This window comes from Phacochoerus africanus, chromosome 14 (assembly GCF_016906955.1).
Source record: "Phacochoerus africanus isolate WHEZ1 chromosome 14, ROS_Pafr_v1, whole genome shotgun sequence".
Taxonomy (NCBI): Eukaryota; Metazoa; Chordata; class Mammalia; order Artiodactyla; family Suidae; genus Phacochoerus; species Phacochoerus africanus.
In genome coordinates this window covers 19,287,991-19,314,106 of record NC_062557.1, presented here as the reverse complement: position 1 = coordinate 19,314,106, position 26,116 = coordinate 19,287,991, and the positions used below count along the sequence as shown (strand labels likewise).

At 45.7% G+C, this 26,116-nt stretch overlaps 1 protein-coding gene across 1 annotated transcript; it reads right to left on the bottom strand.

Moving 5' to 3' along the window:
• Positions 1–1,305: 1,305 nt before the first annotated feature.
• LSM12 (LSM12 homolog) lies at positions 1,306–25,885 on the bottom strand. Its single transcript, XM_047757747.1, has 5 exons — positions 25,622–25,885; positions 23,437–23,570; positions 4,569–4,678; positions 2,369–2,495; positions 1,306–1,609 (listed from the first exon to the last, which is right to left on the bottom strand). The coding sequence occupies exons 1-5, from the start codon at positions 25,743–25,745 to the stop codon at positions 1,517–1,519; spliced, it is 588 nt and encodes a 195-aa protein (XP_047613703.1). The 5' UTR covers positions 25,746–25,885; the 3' UTR covers positions 1,306–1,516.
• Positions 25,886–26,116: the final 231 nt, after the last annotated feature.

The following is a 26,116-nucleotide window of genomic DNA, read 5'->3' as shown; positions in this document are numbered from 1 at the left end:
TGAAGGCAGGGCTTGAATTATTTAATTTTGATCCATTTATTTAATTAAAAAAAAAAAGGAAGGGGAAAGAGATCATGGCCAAAAAAATAGTAGTTAATCCCCGCCCCACCCCTGAAGCTCTAGCCAGTCACATGAGCATCACGCACGTCCCATGTGCTGCCTGAGATTCAGGTGGCGGCACACTCTACCCCACCGGCCCACCGTGAAGGCACAGGGGCAATGAGTCCAGTTTTAGCTCTCAGCAGGTTAGTCAAACCAGACAAACTGGTAGGCTAAAGTCCAGAAATTCTTCCTAGGTTTTCTGCCCATTGGCTGAGCACATACAAACTTGTCATAAGCTTGTAAAATTTATGGGGGGTGGGGAAGGGCATAAGAACAGGAGGTCGGCAGAACAGAAACAATAGGTCACCCAAGCTTTCTCCTGGGCTAGTGGCTCTGGATACAGACTTATAGGTGGGGATAGGTGCACCCCAAGTTTCTTACAAAAGAAAACCATCCCTCAAAGAGGAGCTGAGATATGCCATGCAAAATAGTTTTTCCTGCAGAGGGCACAGGAGAAAGGGCAGCTGACGCTCCCGTCTAGGAGACAGGAGAGTGGTGAGGAAGTTCTAGTACCATGAAGTAAGACAAAGGCAGAGGGAGAATCCTGAGGTTTTTGCCAATGTGAGCACTGGTACACACACAGCTAAAGACCAAAAAGCCACCAAGAACCCTCAGAGCCAGATCCCATCCACATACACTGGCTCTACAAAGTGCTGCAGGAGATTCTTGCTGTGAACTAAGTCGGGTTAGTTGCCTGGCTACGGGTGGTGGGGAGGGCAATACATTTATATTTTCAGAGGGATGAGGTGGGAAGAACAGCCATGATCTAGTAAAAAGAGACCTGCAAGAAGCAGAAAATATTTAGAGAACATTTTAATATATATTTTCATATATATATTTAAAGTTAAGAAAAATAAAACTAATTCAAGCCATGCCCTGTGCAAAAAAAAAAAAAAAAAGAAAAAAAAAGAAAAAATATAGGAAAAATTTAAAGTGAGACCTCTGTCTGTTGCTCTAGTCTCAGCTTAAGTATCACAGTCAGCTTGTTACTTTTATTTTGGAAGAGAAGATGTAAAAGTTTCTTTCAATCACTCAGAAGGCAAGTGTAGCCACTTATAAAACCAGAATGGCAGAGTCAGACTGGGAAAGGAAAGTCAGAGGAGAAAGGGAAAAGCAGGAAAGGAATTTTCAAAAATAAAATTAACAAGGTGACTGTTCCAGAAGTGGGCTGTGAAAAGGACATGGTGGACCAAAGTCTGTTAGTCAAGTAATGATTCAACTTTTAAATTATTCTCTTGTTCTTTTTTGTTGGGTGTTTTCTTTGTTCAAGTCTAAGGTTTGGAAATGCCGACCCTTTGTTAACAAGAGCCAACAGGAAATATAGAATCCCTTCCCTCCCCCGGCCTGCCTCCGCTGAAGCCACCACCATCGCCTCCTTGGCTGGATGCTGGAAGAGTCCTCCGTATGTGTGGACTCAGGATGACAGGGCAGCCTCCTTCTGTGGTTGCTGGGCTTGTGAACGCTGCAGTATCTTTTGGCTTTCCACGTCTCTAAAATGTTTTTCAACCTGAAAGAGACCAGTCAGCCTAGATCAGAAAAAGAGATGGGCACTCAAGGCCTCCCAAACAGTTCACTCCAGACTTCGACAGGCCCGTCCCGGCTGTCCAGCTCATGGATTATTCAGCACTTTTGCCCTTGCTGTCTGGTGGCCTTCCCAACAAGGTAGGTGGGGATCCTCTTGTTTCAGCCACATTTTTTGCAGCTTCACCTAAGATTGGCTAAAAGAAGGTGAATCTATAAACTGAAGCAGAAGGTGAAGGGAGATGATTATGACCCAAACTCCTCTCCCCTCTTTACACAAGTGCAGAATAAAGAGATGGTGGGGAATTGCAGTCCTAAACTTTTCACATCCACGATATTGGTCTCTCAGTGCTCAGTTAATGTTTACAATGCTGCAACTCAATCTAGAAAGTCAGATGACACATGCAGGATTCCAACCAGCCCTTCCTGAGAAGAACCCCGCCTGGGATAAGAGGCCCAATACCGTGGAACGGTCTGGCTAATTCCAAAAAGCCACACTGCAAAGGACACAGGGTTGACCACTCGCTTTATTGCACACTGCCCAGTGGCTCCATCCCCCAAGAGTGTCCCAGCCATGGCTGCAGAGCACCACAGTGCAGAGAGGCAGGGTGATCAGGCAGGGCTGCTCGTGGGCTGGCTGTGGCAGAAGGGGCAGAGACTGCGGCGCAATGTCCTGCCCTGATGCTGGAGGGCTGAAGGCCGAGGAATCATCCTCTCCCTAAGGTTTCATGGCTCCTTTACTTACTATTTTGCGTACATGGCTCAGTGCACTCCCCTCTTTGCCTTTACAGTTTTCCACTTGATATGGGGGTGTAATAACAACTTCTTCCATGACTACGATGTTTTTTTCTTGCCATTTACAGTCTTTAATGCTGGAAGGAGAAGAGAGCAGGTCAAAGTTAGCTCCTGTGGGGCATCCCATACCTTCTGCCTGATGAATAAATAACTCCAGAAAGCTAACCCCAAGTTCCTAGCTCATTAGTAGATGCCAGCAGCCCACAAGGAAAAGAAGCCAAGAAACATTTCCTGGGTGCCAGCAGCTAGGAACAGCAATGAAATTGATGAACACTAATTCCAAGGAGGAATTAGAGTAACAAGAGTTACTCTGAAGCATTAAGGACCTGAAAAAACACTGAAAACTTGGTGGCAGCCTCAGAAGCCCAAACTAATTTGAATTAGAAAGAAACAGCTAGTGTCCCGTTGTGACACAGCGGAAACGAGTGCGACTAGGAACCATGAGGTTGTGTGTTCCATCCCTGGCCTCGCTCAGTGCATTGAGGATTTGGCACTGCTGTGAGCTGTGGGGTCGCAGATGCAGCTCGGAATCTGTGTTGCTGTGGCTGTGGCTTAGGCCAGCAGCTATAGCTCAGATTAGACCCCTAGCCTGGGAACCTCCATATGCCATGGGTGTGGCCCTAAGAAGCAAAGAAAGAAAAGAAATAAACAGCTAGGGAGCTCCCGTTGTGGCTCAGTGCTAACAAACCCAACTAGTATCCATGAGGACTCGTGTTCTGTCCTCAGCCCTGCTCACTGGGTTAAAGATCCAGCGTTGCCTTGAGCTGTGGTGTAGGTCACAGACACGGCTCGGATCCCTCATTGCTGTGGCTGTGGCACAGGCCGGCGGCTGCAGCTCCAATTCGACCTCTAGCCTGAGAACTTCTATATGCACAGGTGTGGCCCTAAAATGCAGAAATAAAAAGAAAGAAACAGCTAGGCTCAGGCCACTAGATTCAACTTAAATAGCAGCCGAGGGCGGGGGTTGGCAAATTTTTTCTATAAAGGGTCAGACAGCAAATATTTCAGGCTTTGCAGGCCACACAATCTCTGTCACAATTACTGAATTCCACTGTTACACCATGAAAGCAGCCACAGATGATACCCAAACAAATGAGTAGATTTGGCCTGTTGGCTGCAGTCTGCCAACCCCTGGCCTAGGAGGAAATGTCTTTAAAAAGACAGAACTCTCATCTTTTTTCTTTTTTTTGGCCACCCTGCAGCATATGGATCTCCCTGGCCACGGATCGAACCTGCTCAACTGAACAACTGAACAACTCAGTGCTCCTAAGACACCACGGATCCTGTTGTGCCACAGTGGGAACTCCAACAAACTCTCATCTCGTTACAATCTTCACTCTGCTCCCCAGCACTCAAAATGGAAACTGCTCCTCAAACTGGCCCCTCTCAATTATCAGACAGCTGGGTATTTGCCAGCCTGGGAAAACCCATCCCAGTTTACACTTGGGGGAACTCAGGGCCACTGATCTCCTAAGAGAGTCCCTTGACATACCTGTAAATGTTCAGATACTCACATTATGGCCTCAAGCAGCTCTGATGCCAGCTGCCATCTGTGCACCAGACCCAGGTGGTTAAATAGGGTAACAGAAGGCAGCAGGGGGAGGAGGAGTGTCAAATGTTTCAGTTTTTCAGCAGCTAAGGAAGCTACTGGAGAGTCAAATGACTTCTGCTGTGACAAAATGTCTTTTATGCGGTGGTAATAAGGTGGCCTTCTGCTCTCCCTAACTCCCAACATTCACCCCAATGTACAACTGGCACGAGTGAGACAGATATAACTTTCCCTTAATAAAACTGCATCAGCTTTTAGAGAAAGGTACAAGATCAAAATAATAAAAGAGAAAGAAATCACTAGTTCTAAATAATTCAATACTAGGCCTGGGAGAGACCCTTAGGGATAATCTAATCCAAAACCAAGCTCCAGGGATGAAAAAATTAAAGCCCTGAGCAGACAACGTGTGGTCGAGTACACCATTCTTTCACAGGGAAAGCCAACAAGGATCGCATCCCTGAAATCGAGGTATTACAACATAATACCCGGCTACCCTGGTGACTTTCAAGGACACAACTACCAGAAGATCGGCCAACAGACGGCATAGCCAGGCAGCATGAACCCCAGGCAAGGGACCCCTATGCTCCCCTCCCCGACTCACGTCTTGTGTATGGTCTGGAAGAGCTGCTGGCCCTCTAGGGAGACACCAGCGCTGATTGCATAGGCCTGGCTCAGCTTCTCCTCCTTCTCTGTCCGTGCTTTGCTGGCAAGCTAGGTAGGGGAAAGGAAAGAGACTCAGAAAAGCATTCACCTTCATCATTCCCAACAATCAGGACCTAAGTGAGGAAAAGATGCTGGTAAAGACTGGTTTGGGTAGATTCAGTTTCCTCAGAGACCAGAAGTAAACAAACAAAAACACACACAATATACCTGAACGGTTACTACTATTCCTGGCAAACGTCCTTTCCTTCCAATACTTACTGAATGCCTACCATGTGCCAGAAATTCATTGAAACAAGTTAGAGATATAGCACTGAAGAGGGGAGAAGAGACTGATAATAACAAAAATACACACAAGATAACTTGAGACAAGGCTAAGTACTAAGAAGAAAATAGAGCAGGGCGAGGTTCTAGATATGATTGGGAGACTACCTGATGGAAAAGTGATGGTCAGAGACAAAAGATAATGTATACAATCCTGTGAAAGGAGAGGATTGAGAATTTTTAAGTTACTGTGGTAGAGCCTCAGGTTTAGAAATTAACGTCTACCACACCTTCAAAGACCAGAATTTGAGTTTCCAAAGACTCTATTGTTCTAGTACCAGTATCTGTGCTCCCATAGGGAGCCAAGACCCAAGAAAATCTTAGCATGGATATGGTCCACCTTCAACTTGGACTATAGCTACCACGCTCTTTAAAAAAAAAAAGGAATGGTCTGCTTTCTACCTCAAGTTTGTTCCTTTACTGCCCTCTAGTGGAACAATCACAGACTGATCAGAAATTCCAGTAAAATCTGGTAGTCTACTCAAATCTAGTAAATCTCTTAGTAGGAGTGGGTACTCTGGTCAATCCCTACTGCCCCTTTAATACATTTTTGGTCCCCACCCCCATGGTATTGGTTGCTAGACTCAAATACAAAGTGTATTTGAGTGAGTGTATTTGAGTGAGTGTAAGACAAAACAGACACACTGTGGATAAACAAAGTCAAACAAATGATTTGGAAATTTCCAGATCCATGAACAAAAACATATACTTAGTACCCTGACGTTGCAGCATACTCAAGACATGTGCACAAACATACACACAGAACACACAATCTGAGGCCAAATACCAGCTCTTTAAATGCAGAGAAATCATATCTCCAGCACATTCCCAAACTATCTAGACACTTAGTTTTGTGGTTCTGTTTGGTTTTTTTTTTTTGGTTTTTTGTTTTTTTTTTTTTTTGCTTTTAGGGCTGCACTCGTGGCATATGGAAGTTCCCAGGCTAGGGGTCTAACAGGAGCTGCAGCTGCCAGCCTACACCACAGCCACAACAACACAGGATCCAAACTGCATCTGTGACCTACACCTGCAGCTCATGGCAACGCCGGATCCTTAACCCACTGAGCGAGGCCAGGGATCAAACCCACATCCTCGTGGATCCTTCGAAGGGAACTCATGTTAGATGCTTAGAATTCTTAAACACTGATGTTCTTTAACAGTGACCCTTCAAACCAATGGCAGATATAGTTCTACAGGGAGAAAAGCAAGCACAGTGCCTAAGCGTTGGTAAAGCGAAGCACTTTATTACATGTGGGTTTGATGATGACAAGGAGGCATTCCATCAGGTTATTGGGAATGGGGGAGTCTCAAAGGATTCTGGGTTTCAAAGACTGCCTGAGGGAGGAGGGGCTGTGAGCTCAGAAGAGCTGGCTCATACATGCGGTCATTCCAGTCTCCCTGGGTAAAAGAGGGAAGAAAGGCCAAAATTCTGCAGTGATTTAAATTAAAGCCAGAGCTCCCTTTTTACTTGGTCCCCAGGACATGGAGACAGACAGAGCAGCAGTAAATAAATAATCTTTTATGCCAGGTCCTAGCATTCTGGCCCCACAAGGCTATACAACCTTGTAGAGAAGGAAATGCACAGGGCTGACAGCATTCCCAGAACAAACCCAACTGCAGCAAGAAAGCCTCATGGCTTGAAAGCACTCAGTTGGTATGGAAAGAGAATTGATGGTAGTATATTTTAAGCTACAACAAGCAAAGCTTACTCAGTCACCAAGAAAACCCTGGTAACAAGGAGTTTCCTTGAGTCTCACTTTCCAAACAACCCTTCAGAAAATCTGAAGTCTCCAAGGAAAGAAGGGACAACTGGAGGGAAGCAGAGCTCTCTTGGGTTAACCAAGCTCCTGCAGAGCTCCTGGGAAATGGCTCGTGGTCAGGCAGATGTTTACCCCATGAGCAAGCAGCTGGGGGTGGGGGTGGGGGGGTGTCTCACTTTGAGGTCTTTTAAAAAAATATTTATTCCTGAAGACCAAAAACATCTCCCAATGTTGGGCCAGACAAAGCTGCTTCTATAAAGTTTGTGTTGACTAGACAGATAGCACTCAGAGTCCAATATCCGTGTCACCTACACAGTAGGCTTAAAAACACAGCATCACCCATTCTGGAAGACAGGAGTTGGTTTACGAAAACCAAGCATCTGTGCAGACTGGAACCAACAAATTAAGCTAGAAGAGGGAAGGAAAAGACTAGAAAAAGAACCTCTTTTAAATTTTTGTCAGAGGCAGAATAAAAAGGATATAAATTTCAGCCAAAAGTGATCCATTTGGACAGCCTGAGTAACAGCAACACAGTGGTTATACAACAGTGATTTCAACCCCCCCCCCCAAATACCTGTTGTATGATCTCTTCTAAAGACTCTGAAAGCAAAGGAGAATGGACTAGATGATTCTCCATTTCAACCCATATCGTAGATAGATCCTAAATGCTAAATGATACAAAGGAGAGCCTTGGAAAGTCAGCAGAGATCAGTGTAAACTGACTGCATTTCAATTTGCCCCAGTGTCTTCAACTGAGACTCCACCTGTGCCTACAATCATGCTTTGGGGATCTGGATTTACCGCTATGGATTATTTTTCATGGCAATCTGAAAAATGCTTAAATCTAATATTCAACTACAGAGATCAGCTTTCACTAAGAAGTTGTACAAATGGGGTAAATTTCTCCCACAGAGGACTGCATCAATCAGGCATAAGGAAGATTACCTTCACAAAAAAAGAATTTAGAAATGTTTCCTCTCAAAACTGTGGTTAAGAGGGGGATTTCCCTGGAAGCGCAGCAGGTTAAGGATCCGGTGTTGTCACTGTTGTGGTGCAGGTTCGATCCCTAGCCCAGGAACTTCTGCATGCCATGGTGTGGCCAAAAAGAAAAAAAAAGGGGGGGGGGGCTAAGAGGGGAAGGGAGATTACCTTGCTCTTTTCAGATATGTTCCTGAAAACCCATGAAAAATGTAGATAACCCCCCTTTTTAAAGCAAGTAACTAACTCTACCCTAAGTTAGCTGTAGCTCTACATTTCCCTACATCATATTTTTGTATCTATAAATGGTCCAGGTACTCCAAGTTACTAAGTTTATGGATACTGTCAAATCGCCGGAGAGAACTGGTAAAAGCTGTCCCCCAGAGTTCCCGCTGTGGCTCAGCGGAAATGAAATCTGACTAGCATCCATGAGACGCAGGTTCAATCCCTGGCCTCGCTCAGTGGGTTAAGGATCTGGCATCGCTTTGAGCTGTGGTGTAGGTCGCAGATGTGGCTCAGATCTGGCATTGCTGTGGCTATGGTGTAGGCCAGCAGCTACAGTTCTGATTTGACCCCAAGCCTGGGAACCTCCATACGCCATGGGTGCGGCCCTAAAAAGACAACAACAAAAAAAGCTGCCCCCCAACAGTGAAGACGTAGGGTGTGCCCTTTAAGCTTGGGAGGTCATTAGAATTGCAATATTTATTTGTTTGTTTGTTTTGGCCTAGGCCCAAGACAAACTTGCCCCACAGCAGCAACCTGAGCCACTGTAGTGACAACACTGGATCCTTAACCTGCTGCGTCATAAGAGAACTCCAGGACTGCAATTTCTATATTCACTAACTATCACCATACTACATTCATTTCCAATACAAGCATGCCAGCTCTGCTGGCCTCTCTTCTAATCAAAACAGAAGCACTAACTGGTTAGAACATTAAAGAATGTCAAAGAATACACTGGGTTCAGACAAACTGAAAAGCAAAAACCTACAAATATATGTTACTTATGTGCATGTAGCCTAATTGAAATAACTGCACAAACCCTGCATTTACCTGCCTCTCCTCTGAGTCTGTACATTCCCAGTGAAAACACTCATACCTGTCTACTAACCAGTGCTTCCTCCTGTGGCCATTTATAGATAGCAACAGAGAAAAGTGTATGAACTCGATACCAAAGCACATCAATATTAAAAGGCTTTTAGTCATGCCTGCTGCTGGGTAACCCTTGAGTGAGTGAATTAATGAACACCAACAACACACATCTCTTCCTGCACTCAATGACATGGAGAAGAGGAAGCAGCCACAACAACATAATCCAAGCATCTTGTTATAACCTCATCTTGTCATTTAGTCACCAGCTGGGCCATCTTACTTCCACATACCCAGACCAGGAAGGCACAGGTGCTGTGCGAAATCCAGAGGGATTCCTACTCCAAGTATTTAACAGGCTGTGACAGCTGATCCAACAAGGGAAGCAAAGTCCACAGAGGAACCTGCTGAATGTGACCTACTGACTCCACTTGGTTTGTCTCCCCTGTATGTTCAGGCCTTCCAACCAGCTGCCCTCATAGAGGAATTAGGAAGCACTGCAGCTGCTGCCCTGGAACTGCCAGTGCTGCCTGCAAGGCCTGCCTGATGGAGGCTGAAGATAGCAGACCAAAGCAGCCAAGAACAACTGTCACCCTAAGAGCCCATGCTTGCTCCTGCTGTTTCATTTCTGAGGCACACTCCTAGAAAGCCCTCATTCTTAGCTAGCAACAAGCAGGCTCAGAAATATCTCTTCCAACTATCAATACCCTCAAGTCCTCCTGCTCCCTCACTGAAAGCTCCTATCTGAGAGTTTCTAATGAAATACTGTTCTTTCCAACCACAGACAGCTGAGAACTCAAAAAAAGGTAACTCTACTTGAAGTCATGTCCCAGAATACATAAAAATGAATCAAAACATTAAATCAAACAGGACAACAGTAGAGCCAAAGACACCTGGCAGTAAACAGGAAAATCCCAAGAGCTTACTTGCTGAGTGAGAACTTACGCCATGCTAGGCACCAATCTAGACACTTTACATATATTCAACATTTAGTCTGCACAACAATTCTGTAAAATAGGGACTAAAAATTATTCTTACTTAATAAATCTCCGGAGAAACTAAGGCACATCTGTCAAGAAACCTGCCCAAGTTCACCAAGTCACAAGTGGGAGAGTCTGGATTTGAACCCAGAGGGTCAAGCTCAGGGTTTGTGTTCTGAACTCTGCACTATATTCAGATAGTTCCACCTAAAAGAAGTCTAAATTGTTATTGAATATATAATTATAAATCTGAATGTGAAAGAAAATGTTTGTTAAAAGGGAAAACAGGAGTTCCTTTCGTGGCTCAACGGTTAATGAACCCAACTAGCATCCATGAGGACGCAGATCCCGTCCCTGGCATCACTCAGTGGGTTAAGGATCCAGCAATGTCGTGAGCTGGGATCCCGAGTTGCTGTGGCTGTGGCTGTGGCCAGCAGCTGTAGCTCCAATTCGACCTCTAGCCTGGGAACTTCCATATGCTGTGAGTGCAGCCCTAAAAAGCAAAAAAAAAAAAAAATTTAAGACTCAGCTGCCGCCTTCTCTTTATGTTCAATTTTATTATCTTTCTTTAGGGCTGTACCGCAGCATATGGTGGAGGTTCCCAGGCTGGGGATCGAACCAGAGCTGTAGCTGCCAGGCTACATCACAGCCATAGCAACTCGGGATCTGAGCCACATCTGCGACCTACACCACAGCCCAGGATGCTGGATCTGTAACCCATTGAGCAAGGCCAGGAATTGAACCCGCATCCCCATGGATATTAGTCGGGTTCGTTAACCACTAAGCCACAACGGGAACTCCTGCCATCTTCTCTTTCAACAGTGAATTCTGACATTTCCATCAATGCTCCCTGTGTAGAACACAATTGTCTGCCCTTTAGTGAAGGGTTTCTCTTTTCTGAAAAAAGTCCCAATCCCATCCTAAAAGTCAAGGACATTCCTTACTTCTTTTGCTAAAGGTAATTCACAGGAATACTTTTAAGAAAATAGATCCTGGGAGTTAAGAATCTGGCACTATCTGGAGTTCCCGTCGTGGTGCAGTGGTTAACGAATCCGACTAGGAACCATGAGGTTGCAGGTTCGGTCCCTGCCCTTGCTCAGTGGGTTAAGGATCCGGCGTTGCCGTGAGCTGTGGTGTAGGTTGCAGACTTGGCTCGGATCCCGCGTTGCTGTGGCTCTGGCATAGGCCAGCGGCTACAGCTCTGATTCGACCCCTAGCCTGGGAACCTCCATATGCTGCGGGAGCGGCCCAAAGAAATAGCAAAAAGCCAAAAAAAAAAAAAAAGAAAAAGAAAAAAAAAAGAAAATAGATCCTGTCTGAGAAAGCGTTTCAGGCCAAAACTGATGGGTATTCCCTGGACCCATCATTTTCTAATACTAGAGAAGCTAAGTTAAGCAAGTCTCCTGCACTTGAAAGTTAAGGTATGATGAGTGCTTTGAGCTATGATGAAAAAATCCAAGAGCCACAGCACAACCTTAATCTCCAAGCTTTGACCATCATTTTGCTGTTGTACAATACAGGCCAGCCTCAGGTCAGTCAGTACACGCTGTAAGCAAAGTTTAATCTGTCACCTGGCTTAAAATGCAAGCTAATTGGAGTTCCCTTGTGGTGCAGCCAGTTAAGGATCAGGTGTTATCTCTGCGGCAGCTTGGGTTGCTATGGTGGTGCAGGTTCAACCCCCACCTGGTAACTTCCACATGCTGTGCGAGTGCCAAAAAAAAAAAAAAAAAAAGTTACCAGCAAAGTCAATAGTTTTTCTTATTATTTGTAATTTTGTCACCAAACACTACTTAACAGCTACAACAGACAACTAAACCTCCTGGACATCCACAGAATAATTTCCTAGTCCTGAGTCCCTGCTAACAGCCCTGCTGTGGAACTTCCACCGAGCTCTGCCAGAGAAAAAACTGGCTGGGGTGTAGGCTGAAATTTGACCTCAAAGACCTATCTGTGAGAGTATACACTCGAATAAGCCATCTCGAACACGGCCACGAGGATTAAGAGATAACATGCATGAAGGCACTGGGTGAGCTACAAAGCACTGTACAAACATTAGCTGTTGACATTATTTTTTTTTCTTTTCTGCCCACACCCGCAGCATATAGAAGTTCTAAGGCCAGGGATGAAATCCAAGCTGCAGCTGTGATTTACACCACAGCTGTGGCAACACTGTATCCTTAACCCACTGCACCAGGTTGGGGATGGAACCAGGGCCACCAGAGAGACAACGCTGGATCATTAACCCACTGTGCTACAGTGGTAACTCCTAATATTATTATTACTGTAATATAATCATGAACACAAAGAAGGTGGCTTGTTGGTTATTTCACGAAAATCCATATAATCCAACCTTCCTTTAACCAGCAAGCTCAGGGCTCTCTCTCTCTCCTGCTTTCTGTAAGAGCTGCCAGAGGCAATAAATCCTAAATAGAATATCTTACAAAATATAACTGGAATAGTAAGTTGGAAAATGCCTTTAATTTTATGTGCCAATAGGGGCTTTGCTTATAGAATAAAGAGTTGATTTTTTCTTTTTAGGGCTGCATCTATGGCATATGGAAGTTTCCAGACTAGGGGCTGAATTGGAGCTGCAGCTGCAGGCCTATGGCACAGCAAAGCCAGATCCCAGCCAAATCTGTGACCCACACCACAGCTCACGGCAACGTCAGATCCTTAACCCCACCGAGCAAGGCCGAGGATCGAACCCTCATCCTCACAGATACTAGTCTGGTTCATTACCACTGAACCACAACGGGAACTCCAAAACAGCTGATTTTATTCAGAGATAGTGAAAGAGCCCTGTACTGTCATTTCCTGGGCTCTGAGGGCAGAGAAAGTGAAAAAGAACAGCCATCCCATACCCACCATCAAAAGAAATTCCAGCCCAAACTCCTACCTACCACTCACTAGCTACATGAATCTGAGCAAGATGCATAACCTCTTCCTGAGCCTTAGTCCACTCGTGGGGAGCCCATCCAAAAGGGTCGTTATGGGAATTCGGTAAGATACACATCTAACCCATTACTGGCACTTAACTAGTCCTTCCCTTCCTTCTGCAAAAAAACACCAATTTAGCTCACTGACAGAACAGCAATGTTGTTTGTGGGGTTTTTTGGGGGGTGTGTCTTTTTGCCTTTTCTAGGGCTGCTCCCTCGGCATATGGAGGTTCCCAGGCTAGGGGTCTAATCGGAGCTGTAGCTGCCAGCCTACGCCAGAGCCACAGCAACACGGGATCTGAGCCGCGTCTGCAACCTACACCACAGCTCACGGCAATGCCGGATCTTTAACCCACTGAGCAAGGCCAGGGATCGAACCTGCAACCTCATGGTTCCTAGTCGGATTCGTTAACCACTGCGCCACAACGAGAACTCCAGCAATGTTTTTAAATGGCAGAGATGGACACACTGAAACCAATCCAAATCAGCTTGATTGCATTTAATTTCCTTCCTTTTATCTAACTGTTATTTATTCTTTAAGATCCTACTCCACTGCTACATCTGAGAAGCTTTCCCTGAAATGTTCACTACTTTATGCCAGGGACTGGCAAACCAGCCTGAGGGCTGAAGTCAGCCAATCTCCTGTTTTAGTTAAGTTTTATTGGAAAGACCATGCCCATTGGTTTACACATCATCCATGGCTGCTTTTGCTACAAAGTTGATAGTGCCAGAAAACGTATAGCCCGCAAACGGAAAACATCTGCTATTGAGTTCTTCATAGAAAGTTTGCTGGAGTTCCCGTCGTCATGGCTCAGCAGAAATGAATCTGACAAGCATCCATGAGGACGCAGATTCGATCCCTGGCCTCACTCAGTGGGTTAAGGATCTGGCATTGCAGGTTGCAGATGTGGCTCGGATCTTGAGTTGCTGTGGCTGTGGCGTAGGCCAGCAGCTATAGCTCCAATTCAACCCTTAGCCTGGGAACCTCCATATGCCGCAGGTGGGACCCTAAAAAAAAAAAGACAAAAAAAGTTTGCTGCCCCCTGCAAAGTGAAATGCTGCTGTCCCTCACCTCTCCCAAACATGAGATTCTTGAGGGCAAAAGCAGTGTCTTAATCATCCTGACACTCCCAGCACCAAGAAGGGAGGGGGAGAGAGGGAAGGTAGATCAAAGGAAAAAAAAATCTTGACTATTAAGAGATTCATAGAACTAACAGTTCCCAATGGTTAAGCAAATAACTTATGGTCACACAACAATTCATTAGCACCCCAGGTGTAAAAAGAACCCAGTTCCTCCAACTCCCCACATTCTACCACACCCTGTTAGCTTCTGGCATGGTATACAGATCGTTTAATTTTGTAGTTCATGTACAATTTGCTTCACTCTCCAGGGTAGTTTCTGGTATTTACCTAAGCTAGTCTTAAATTCCGATGCTAGAACCTGACTGCACCACTTGTTTTTTTTCTGTCCCTCAAGCCTGATCTCTGCCAGGAAAATCAAACCAGTTAGAATACTTCTTTCTTAACACTGTAAGAGATACCACCACTGACCTCTCAGTAAAGTGCTTATTTTGAATCGTCTCGGTGTCAGAGGTAGAATGAAGAGGTGGCTGCAACAACACACCCTGTGGCACGACTCCAGACACTTGGGATAAGCAATTTGTCTTTATGGGTGGACAGCGATCCTCCCCACACCCTCAGTGATGTCAAGAAAGCCCTCTTTAGGAGTTCCCAAGTGGCTCGGCAGGTTAAGGATCTGGCATTGTCACTGCTGTGGCTCAGGTCATTGCTGTGGTCCAAGTTCGATCCCTGGCCCAGGAACTTCCACATGCCTCAGGTGCAGCCCCCCCCCCCCCCAAAAAAGAAAGCCCCCTTCAAAATCAAACTCTTGACCTAAGGAGGGCCCCACTGAGTCAGCTGGCTGCCATGCACTATAGCCTGAACTGAGTCATGAGCCTTAGCCTGGAGCTCTACACCCCCTACTATGGCTGTCAGTCTGACCCCAAAGTTTGAATGCCACTGAACGTGACTTCCTTCAAAGGTTAGTGGTTTTGCAAATGGCAGTCAATCACTCCACCTCTGTGACTTCATCTGACACCACTTACTACTTACTGTGGCCCTGTTACTCCGCAGTGATGAGCTCTTACTCTTCCCCCACACTGGCATTTTTATGACACTTCTGTGAGGAGGAAGCTAGCTGTCTACTCACAGCCAGTTGCAAAACTTACCCGTGGACTCTAACTTGGGACTGTGGCCTTGACAACATGGTTTTTTTTTTTTTTGGTCTTTTTGCCATTTCTTGGGCCGCTCCCGCAGCATATGGAGATTCCCAGGCTAGGGGTCCAATCGGAGCTGTAGCCACCGGCCCACGCCAGAGCCACAGCAACTCGGGATCCGAGCTGCGTCTGCAACCTACACCACAGCTCACGGCAACGCCGGATCCTTAACCCATTGAGCAAGGTCAGGGATCAAACTCTCATCCTCATCAATGATAGGTTCATTAACCACTGAGCCACGACGGGAACTCCGACAACATATTTTAATCGAGTGAACAAGCAGGGGAGTTCCTACTGTGGCACAGTGAGATAAAAATCCGACTGTAGGAGTTCTCGCTGTGGCTCAGTGGTAACAAACCCAACTACTATCCATGTGGATTCGGGTTCAATCCCTGGCCCAGTGGGTTAAGGATCCTGCGTTGCTGTAAACTGAGGTGTAGGTCAAAGACATGGCTCAGATCTTGAGTTGCTGTGATTGCGGTGTAGGACAGCAGCTAGCCTGGGAACTTCCTTACGTCTCGGGTGTGGCCCTAAACTAAAAAGAAAAGAAAAAAATAATAATAATCTGACTGCAGCAGCTCAGGTTGCTGCAGAGGTGTGCTGGGCCAGGGACTGGATTCAAGGATCCCTGGCCCAGCACAGTAGATTCGAGGATCCAGCACTGCCACAGCTGCAGGGTAGGTTGCAGCTGCAGCTTGGATTCAATCCCTGGCCCAAAAACTTCCATCTGCTTTGGGTACAGCCATAAAAAAATTGATCCAATAGGTTATATGTAGCTTCTAAAAGCCCGAAAAATTTTATCTGACAAAAAAGTCTTGCCTTCCCCAGACAAGGAGTTATTTCCCTTCCCACTTTTACACATAATATGAACACATTCTATCTACCTCCTACCAATATATACCTACCTCGACATAGGGCAGCTAAGTGAACTGGTTCTATGTGGTGCTAACTCCATACCTCACCACATTAGGGTCAAGATATGGTCACAGGCCCAGCTAAGAGGATAGGTCCATGAACACAGGCCACAATGCAACAGCTACCAAAACCACAGGAATTTACTCATATTTGAGGATTATACCTCATATCAACTGAAAGCCATAAGGTTTTGCTAAATCTTAGCTTTCAAATTGGTTGGAACTGAAAACAAAAACCACGTCAATCTTGCCCTATGTGACATCACACCTAAAGGTAAAGCAATCAGTTCCTTATTTAAAAAAAAAATTTTTTTTTTTTTACAGCCACACCTGCAGCATATGGAAGTTCCCAGGCTGGGAGTCAAATCAGAGCTGTAGCTGCAGGCCTACCCCATAGCTTGCAGCCTTGAGGGATCTTTAACCCACTGAGAAAGGCCAGGGATCAAACTAAAAAGACATCCTTAGGGGAGTTCCCATCGTGGCTCAGTGGTTAACAAATCCGACTAGGAACCATGAGGTGGCAGGTTCGATCCCTGGCTCTGCTCAGTGGGTTAAGGATCCGGCGTTGCCATGAGCTGTGGTGTAGGTTGCAGACTCGGCTTGGATCCCAAGTTGCTGGACCAGCAACTGCAGCTCCCTAGCCTGGGAACCTCCATATGCCACAGGAGCGGCCCAAGAAAATGGCAAAAAGACGGAAGGAAAAAAAAAAAAAAAAGGCATCCTCAGGGACACCATGTCAGGTAATTAACCCAATGAGCGACAACGGGGACTCTTGTCCATTCCTTTTAAAAGTGAACTTTGTGACTCATTTTCTCATCCTTTCCAGGCCCCTCCACCTCCAGACCAATCGCCAAGTATCATTTTTATCCAAAGGCAGCCTAACAATTCTTATCAGGTGCCAATGATAAGCTCTTTGAATCCCTTCTTCCATTTGATCACTCACTACTGGTTAGTAAGGTATGAACGAGTAATAAATACTCATAACAGGAGTTCCCACTGTGGTGCAATGGGATTGGCGGTGTCTTGCGAACACTGGGACACAGGTTCAACCCCAGCCTGGCACAGTGGGCACAGTGGGTTAAGGATCCAGCGATGCTGCAGCTTAGGTCCCAACTGTGGCTCGGATTTGATCCCTGGGCCAGGAACTCCATACGCGATGGAGTGGCCAAAAAGGAAAAAGAGAAAAAAACAAACCTCAAAACAGGCTGAAAGATCTGTCAATGGTTTGGCAAGGGAGGTGGATGCCTCCTCTGTGGAGTGCAACATTCCACGCTTTGTCCCTTTTCCTGCTCCCCTACCAAAACATACAAACATCTTTCAGGAAGTCTTCTCCAAATCAGCAAAGTGATAACATGCACATCTCATTTGATGCACAGGAGGCATTTATCTAAACAAATGATTACACACACTTGCCTTCGCTTTCTCAGTGAGTTTTTCCCTGTAAGTCTCAAAGGATGAAAGCACAACTTCCTAGGTCCTGTGACTGCTCACTGTAACCTCTAGTACTCAGGCAAGTGTTGACTTACTTATGTCACTTGATAATATTGCTCTGGAAATTCAAGTTAATTCTGGTCATCAACAAGAGGTTTCCAATACAATTTTGATTTTCCCCAGTCTTGGGTTGGTAAGTTCTGATACATAAATTAATGTCAGATATGGAGTTCCCATTGTGGCACAGAGGGTTAAGGATCCGTGTCGTCTCTGTGGTGGTGAGGGTTCAATCCCCTGCCTGGCACAGTGGGTTAAGGAACCAGCATTGTCACAGCTGTGGCATAGGTCACAGCTGCAGCTCGGATTCAATCCCTGGCCCTGAAACTTCCATATCAATGTCAGACCAGTATCAGGAAAGACTTACATAGTAACAGTGTCAATGTTCTGGCTGCTTCCCTTTGTCATACTGCCCCTCTTCCTCCATCCTGCTCCTATACTATAATTCAAGGAATAGCAACTGGCGACACAAAGCTAAGGCAGAATAGGACTAACATCTGCCAACTGTGGTCAACTTGACATTAGCCTCCTAACACTATGAGATAGGTACTAACACTATCCCATTCCTACAGTGAGAAAACTGATGCTTAGCAAGGTTAAGAGGCAGAGAAGTGATTTAAAGACGTATCCACTTGGTTCCCATGTTCTTTCTACTAGACCATACTGCTCCTGACCGCACACCAAAAAAGTTTCTCTCTACTCAGAAATATTACTTAGTATTACAGATATTCACGTACTCGTTTCATTTCACCAAACCACTCTACAACTAGGGCTAAGCACACCGAAGTAGAAAAATCATGGGACTTTGCCACCAAAACATCAGACCTGAGTTCGAATCCCAGCTCTATCACTTACTTGTTGAATGACCTTGAGCTACTGACTCATCCTCTCTGAAACTCAGTTTACTCTTCTGTAAGACGGTGATGGTACCTACACCATAAGAACTATTGTTAGGATTAAATGAGATGTCTATAAACTGCCAGTTCAGAGGGTGGCATGCGAAAATATTAGTTCCCAGACTACTAGCCATATAACTTGGAACAAGTCACAAACCCATAAGTCTGTTTTCTCAACTCTTAAGCTAAAAGGAAAAGAATATACTCTTATAGAACAGAAAGCATTGGAGTTCCCTTCATGGCTCGGCTCAGTGGTTAACGAATCCGACTAGGAACCATGAGGTTGCGGGTTCGATCCCTGGCCTTGCTCAGTGGGTTAAGGATCCGGTGTGGCCGTGAGCTGTGGTGTAGGTTGCAGACTCGGCTCGGATCCCGTGTTGCTGTGGCTCTGGTGTAGGCCGGCGGCTAGAGTTCCGATTGGACCCCTAGCCTGGGAATCTCCATATGCCGTGGGAGCAGCCCTAGAAAAGGCAAAAAGACAAAAAAACCCAGAAAGCATAGTTGTAAGGATGAAATGAGATGTGCCAAAGCTCTTTGTAAACTGTAAAGCACAAAAAAAATTTAAGGTATGGTCTCCAACAGTGCTTACCACAATGCCTTGCACAAAATAATTTTCAGTAAACATTTGATAAATGCTACATAAAAAAGAACTTTGTTAATGTTGACATGTTCCAAATCATCTGAGAACACTACATGGGCAATCTTTATGCCCAGAGAACAAGATGTGGAGTCAATTCAAAGGAACTTGTTAAGAAACACTTTACTTCACCCTACCATGTGGACCCTGGGCTCTCATCCTCATGCAATATTTAAACTTTCCACAAGAGCGGAAACTAATAAGCCACATGGTGAATAACCTGAATCTCACTTATGATTGGTTTTGGTGTACTTCTGTACTTGTATAGTCAGTAAATTTGAAACACTTTTACTGGGTACAATGTTACCTCGGAGAAGATAAAATTAACATTCAAAGCTTCCGCCTTCTGAAGTTCCCTTGCAGCACAGCACGTTAAGGATCTGGCACTGTCACAGCTGCAGCTGAGATCACCACTGTGGCATAGGTTCAATCCCTTGCCTGGGAAGTTCCTCACGCTGCAGGCACAGCCAAAAAAAAAAAACCAAAAAACACTTCTAGGAGTTCCTGGTGTGGCTCATCGGTAACAAACCCAACGAGGAACCAGAAGGACACAGGTTCGATCCCTGGCCTTGCTCAGTGGGTTAGGGATCCAGCACTGCCATGAGCTGTGGTGAAGATCGCAGATGTGGCTCAGCTCTGGCATTGCTGTGGCTGTGGCACAGGCCAGCAGCTGCAGCTCCCATTTGACCCGTAGCCTAGGAACCTCCATATGCCACAGGTGTGGCCCTCAGAAGACCAATAAATAAATAAGTAACACTTCTATCTTCTGGACCCCACTGTTCTCTCACAAGCTTCCTCTTACATCTCACTGCTGTGGACAGATGTGTCTTAGCCTGCAGTGAAAGTGCCAACTGAAAGCAAAACAAGGAGTTCCTGCCAGGTGCAGTGGGTTAAGAATCTGACTGCAGCAGCTTGGGTCACTGTGGAGGTGCGGGTTCAATCCCCAGCCCTGCACAGTAGGTTAAAGGATCCAGCATTGCCCCAAGTGCAACATAGGTCATAGCTATGACCTATGCCACAGCAACTAGGGATCCAAGCTGAGTCTTCAACCTACACCACTACACCACAACTCACGGCTACGCCAGATCCTTAACCCACTGAGTGAGGCCAGGGATCGAACCTGCATCTTCATGGATCCTAGTGGGGTTTGCTAACCCCTTAGCCACAACAGGAACTCCATAAGTCTATATTTTTAAATGAGATGAATTTTCCAGGTCATTCAAGCAACATGTGGCTGCACAGATTAGCTGTTTTCAGTAGCAGCCCAACAGCTCTTCCAATTCCAACTGAATCTCAGAAAGAATCAAAGCATCCTCAAAGATTGGTTTCAAAGGAAAACCAATATAGCTTAGTCGTAAACTTCTACAAATGGAAGAATGAATACATGAAACCCAAAGACAGCCCTCCAACCTAATTTTAGTCTTTAGGTTCTGACTCCTCTTCCCAGCAAACCTTTTTCAAAACTTGGCAAGCAGGCCACAAGTTAGAAAAGTAAAGACTTCTAGTATTCCCTAACATAATACTTCCTGCTGCTTTCCCGAAAGAGTAAATAACTAGTTTATAACAATGCTAGTAGACAACTAACCAGCAGAAAGCAAAACCCTAAAGGCAAAGATAATCCACAAACTAATAACCAAGAACTACATATATCTGAGGTCAAGTGTAAGAAGAAAACTGCTTTTTCTTTTTCTTTCCCTCTTTTCTAGGGCCGCACCCACGGCATATGGAGGTTCCCAAGCTGGGGGTCTAATTGGAGCTGTTGCCGTCAGCCTATGCCACAGCCACAGCAACATCAGATCCGAGCCACATCTGCAACCTACACCACAGCGCACAGCAACGCCGGATCCTTAACCCATTGAGCAAGGCCAGGGATCGAACCCGAAGCCTCATGGTTCCTAGCCACATTCGTTTACCGCTGCGCCATGATGGGAACTCCCAGAATTGCTTCTTAACAGCTCCCACTTAACAGTCCCACCCACACTACTCCAGCCCTTCCCTCAGATAAACGATGGTACTCGGTGGTCACGAGAGCAGATCTAGATCTTTTAAATTTGAGAAAACCATCCCTCTCTCAGATAATCTTCCCTCAACTACTCACTAAAGGTTCAGTTATTTAGTGACAACCTTCTCATACCCCACAAACGCTAAAGGATAACTTAGAGCCTACTTTTACCCTCAACATACCAGGCATAAACTATTTTACCTGAACCTTTGAAAATTTCTTCTGCTAATAGAAGACTGTTAAAAGATCTCTTACTTTAGGGAGTTCCTGTTGTAGCTCAGCAGATTAAGACCCCAACTAGTATCCATAAGGGCGTGGGTTCAATCCCTGGCCTTGCCCTGTGTGCTAAGGATCGGACGTTGCCGTGAGCTGTGGTGTAGGTCACAGACTGGGCTCAGATCCTGCACTGCTGTGGCTGTGGTGTAGGCCAGCAGCTGTAGCTCCGATTCGACCCCTATGTTGCAGGTGTGGCCCTAAAAAAAGCAAAATCTCCTATACTTTAACAGGGGGATCAGGCCAGGATTTCAAAACAATCTACAGTTCTAAGAATGGGATACTCTCTATGCAACAGCCTTTAATATGAAACCCAAGACCCTTCCTTCTTTTTCTTTTTTTTTTTTCCGGGCCGCACTGGCGGCCCATGGACGTTCCCAGGTTAGGGGTCAAATCAGAGCTGCAGCTGCTGGCCTACCCCACAGCAACGCAGGATCCAAGCCTCTTCTGAGACCTACACCACAGTTCATGGCAACGACAGATCCTGAACCCACTGAGCAAGGGCAGGGATGGAACTTTCGTCTGCATGGATACTAGTCAGATTCATTTCCACTGAGCCACGATGGGCACTCCCCCAAGACCCTTCTAAATCTATCTTCAAACATCACTGAAAAACACTGGTGTTTCCCTGGAATTTAGAAAAAAGGGTGCTCCAGATCTGAGGTAACTACATACTGCCAGCCTCAGTCACCCTCTGTTTTTCCAGCTGTCTGTTTCCTCGATTTGCTGAATTGTCGCAAACATACCAAATTCCCAAGAGAAGCAAGAGATTATACATTATTACAAAACTCACAGAGGGAAAAACTTCCACCACACTAAATTTAAAATACTTAAGAAAAGGTAGCTGCTACAAAAGATGAATGTCTAAATCAGTCATTCAACAAATATTTATGAAGCACCTACTCTGTGCAAGGCTCTGTATATTCAGTGATGAACAAAGCAAGAATATTCCCATCCCTACAAAACAAAGTTTAGTGAGATAGAAAAGTAAACAAATGGGAGCTCCCATCGCGCAGTGGTTAATGAATCCGACTGGGGAACCATGAGGTTGTGGGTTCAATCCCTGGCCTTGTTCAGCAGGTTAATGATCTGGTGTTGCTGTGAGCTATGGTGTAGGCCGATGGCTACAGCGCCAATTAGATCCCTAACCTGGGAATTCCATATGCCAAGAGAGTGGCCCTAGAAAAGGCAAAAAGACCAAAAAAGAAAAGAAAACAAATAATATACAATTATGATTACAAAAAGGCTATGAATAGGATAACCTTAAGTCCCAATTTTCCCAGGACACACCAATTCATGCTTGTCTCAGTGTACAACAAAAGCACCCCTCACCCTTTACTCTCAAAAATGTCCCAGATTAGACTATAAACATGTCACCTTATCTTTCAAGGATAAGATACTATAAGAGAGAATAATGGAGGCAAATCACGTTAGCCTGGCTGATCAGAAAAGACTTCTTGGAAGAGGTGACATTAAACTGAGTCCTTGATAGATACAGCTCCAGTTATTCTGAAAGGGTATTCCAAGTACTCCCCCATACTTGGCTAACAGAAATGAAGAATGAGAAAAGTTATTTGAGGGCTCCCCAAAATCAATCTGGATTTCCAAGATTAGAATATCCTAAACCTCTAAATTTTTTTTTTGGCAGTGCCTGCAGCACGTGGACGGTCCCAGACCAGGGATGGGAACCACAGAAGTGAACCCAAGCCACAGCAGTGACAATGCTGGATCCTTAATCCTTTCCACACAAGAGAACTCCCTAAACCTCTAACTTTGTTAGACCTCAAAGTTCAAACATAAAAACAAAAATGAAGCTCTAGTGCAGTGGTTTTCAAATCTTTGTAGGTCATGAATTCCTGAGAACCTGAAAAATACTTCAGATCTTCACCCAGGAAACACATAAACTCACTTGTGCACAAACACACAAATTTCAGGAGGTTGAGAAGCAACACCCCACCAACATCAAGTTCATGCATATGGACTCCAGGTTAAGAAGTAAAAACAAGCCCTCTCCCAAAGGACAAAAGCCAGCTCTCAACTCTATTTCCCCATTTGGGCATTAAGACATTTCTTAAAATCTGAAGATATCCAGGAATAAACAGAAAAACTAAACTGCTATATTTTTCCGAAAATACAAGCAATTGTAAATTAGTGAAAAAAATGAAAAAACAATGGACAATGTATGTGCCACCAAGACTCAAAGAGACTCAAATTTCCCATCATTTTGGAGAGCCAGAACTGCCCTCAAGTCCTTACCTTACTAACATTGAGTGAAGCTAGGGGAGGAGGGGTTTCTGTTCGGTCATTAATTATTTCCACTTCTGAAACATACTGTAAGTTTATGAGCAAGATGTCTGCGTGGTTGGGCTTTCCACTGGAAGAGGGACATTCTGGTGAGAAAATAAAGTTAAGGAAAATTGGGGGAAGCAGAGCACTAACACATTCCAAAGGGACATGGAAAACACAATTCACACATGACTTGTGTAAAAGGTATGCCACAAGCAAGAGGGTGGCCTCAGGAGAATCAGCTCTCCTCAGGAAATCTCTGCCTGTCACCTTCCTCCCGATCAACCAACCCCACGACCAAGGGATCTCAAGCTTTTCAAAGGAAAACACAATCCAAAACTGGAAGCCTCAACAGGGTTTCTGTCACCTTCTCTCTGCTGGTTTTATGAAGAGGCTTGACGTGGTTTTAATGCTGTAGGTATACTGTTTGCCTTGAACCTAATGAACCACACAGGAGAGCAAGTACTTTCTGTTCTTGGTATCCTTCCTATATCCGAACAGTGCTCTTTTCACTTCTTCAGATTTGAGATTTCCCATTTTGCAGGAAAAAACTACAGCACTAGAAAGGAAGCTCACTCAAGGTGACCCAGCTAGTTAACCCATCCATTCATTCATTCACTCACTCATTCTCTGACCATTTAAGAGCATACTGTATATCAGTTAAAAGCAGAGTAATTTCTCATTCCAAAACCCCTCCAATTAAACCACTAATGTAAATGGTCTTTAATCCAGGTATGTATTCTTGTATTTAAAAAACACAACCAAGTAGTTCCCATTGTGGTGCAGAAGAAATAATCCAACTAGTATCCATGAGGATATGGGTTTGATCACTGGTCTCGCTCAGTGCGTTAGGGGTCTGGCAATGCCATGAACTGTGGTGTAGGTCGCAGACACCACTTGGATCCCACGTTGCTGTGGCTGTGAAGAAGGCCAGCTGCTGTAGCTCCAATTAGACCCCTAGACTGAGAACTTTCATATGCTGTTGGGTACAGCCCTAAAAAAAAAGCAAAAACAAAAACAAAACTATTCTTGCTGTAATTAGTTTCAAAGGACATCTTCCTAAGCTAGAAATCTAGGACTAGTGGTTAAATAAATTAAAACACTTGCCACTCAAAGGCAACTGACTCAGAAAGAAACTTCCTTTTGAAAGGTGCCATTAAAAAATTACTCCAAGAAAAAAAAAAAAAAACAAATAAACCCACCTGTGGCTCAAATAAGAGGGGAAGGGGTGGCACATTTATTACAACCAGGAAGTATTTTGTTTCCAAGAATGACTTTCCTGGAGTAATTCAGAAATCATTTCCACCCCGAAGACGCTACTTTTTCCATTCTAACACTGCCACTTTCCAAAGGGAAGGCTACTACTATGGAAAATCAGGATTCCATGCGCTGGGCTGAGCAAGAGAATATAACTTACTCTTTCACCTGTAACCCATAAGCCCCCGAAAAACGTGGTCCTCTCTCTGCACCAGGTTTCCAACACAAACATCCCCAAAATAGCAATTTCCATATGACTGAGAAGCCCAAAATTCAGCACTCCCCGCCCCCACTGGCACCACGCGCACCCACACAAGCACCAGGAAAACAAGCCCCATCCCCAGTTCAGATACAAACTCCTATCCTGCAGTTATTCTCCCCCCAAAAAGGAGAGACCCATTTGGTCACTACCCCACCGCCCTTTCTTGGACCAAATCCCATCGGCAGACAAACCACCTAAACTCCATACCCTTGTCCCACTAGCAGTTCCTTACTCTACACACCCCGTGCCCACAGAATTTTACCCTCCCCGCCTCCATCCGGGCTCCATTCCCCAGCCCCCTCCCACGACCACCCCTCTTCTAATCACTGTGTCCTCTCTCCTAGCGTTCGTCCCGAAAAGCCACCCGCGTGTCAAGCCCCCTCCACCCACCCACCCTCGTACGGGGCCCAGCTCCCACAATGCGTGGGGGACAGGGTCCCCACCGCGGACCGAGGGACCCGCGAGAGGGGGAGGGGAGCTCAGGGCCGTGCGCATGCGCTCCGAGCGCCGCGGTAGCCGGTCGCCCCTAGGCCCGGAGAGGCCCCAGCCACCGCTGTCGTCCCCCGCCCCCCCCCCCCCCACCACCACCGCACATACACGCCGGCCCGGCCTTGGGCTCCGCGCAGGGAAGGATACTTAAAGCCAGCATTTTGGACTGGTAGTCGAAGGCTACCACCTCGCCCTGCAGCCGCTGCTCCTGGCACGTCCGGCACGACACCTGGCTCCCAACGCTGAAGTACTCGCCCGGAGGAGCCGCCATCTTGGGAGAGCAGCCGCGGCCGGCGGCAGCGGCGGCAGCAGCGGGCGAAAGCCGGGCCCCCAGTGAGCGCCGCGCCGCGACGCACGAGGCGTGCTGACGTCACACGCCAGGGCGTGGCCTGGGTTGGGTGGGGCGGGATCCTAGGTGGAAGAGGGTAGACGAGGAAATAAAGAGGAATCTAAATAATTATGTTTGTGCAGCTGCGCCCACTTGGTGAAGTGTTTGCAGGGTCCATTTTAGAAATTAAAGATAAATGGCCTATGTAGAATAAAAAAAGGAAGGAGGAGGGAACTGCAATCTCCATTACGTTCACGCCTAGACTCAAGAGTTTAATGAATGAACTCTGTATTTTACATATGAGGAATCGAAGT

Coding starts and splice junctions, on each gene's coding strand:
- LSM12 (XM_047757747.1), bottom strand. CDS start 25,745: ATGGCGGCTCCTCCGGGCGAGTACTTCAGCGTTGGGAGCCAGGTGTCG. Junction 23,571..25,621: donor GTCCAAAATGCTGGCTTTAA/GTATCCTTCCCT, acceptor TTTTCTCACCAG/AATGTCCCTCTTCCAGTGGA. Junction 1,610..2,368: donor TGAGCCATGTACGCAAAATA/GTAAGTAAAGGA, acceptor GGTCTCTTTCAG/GTTGAAAAACATTTTAGAGA.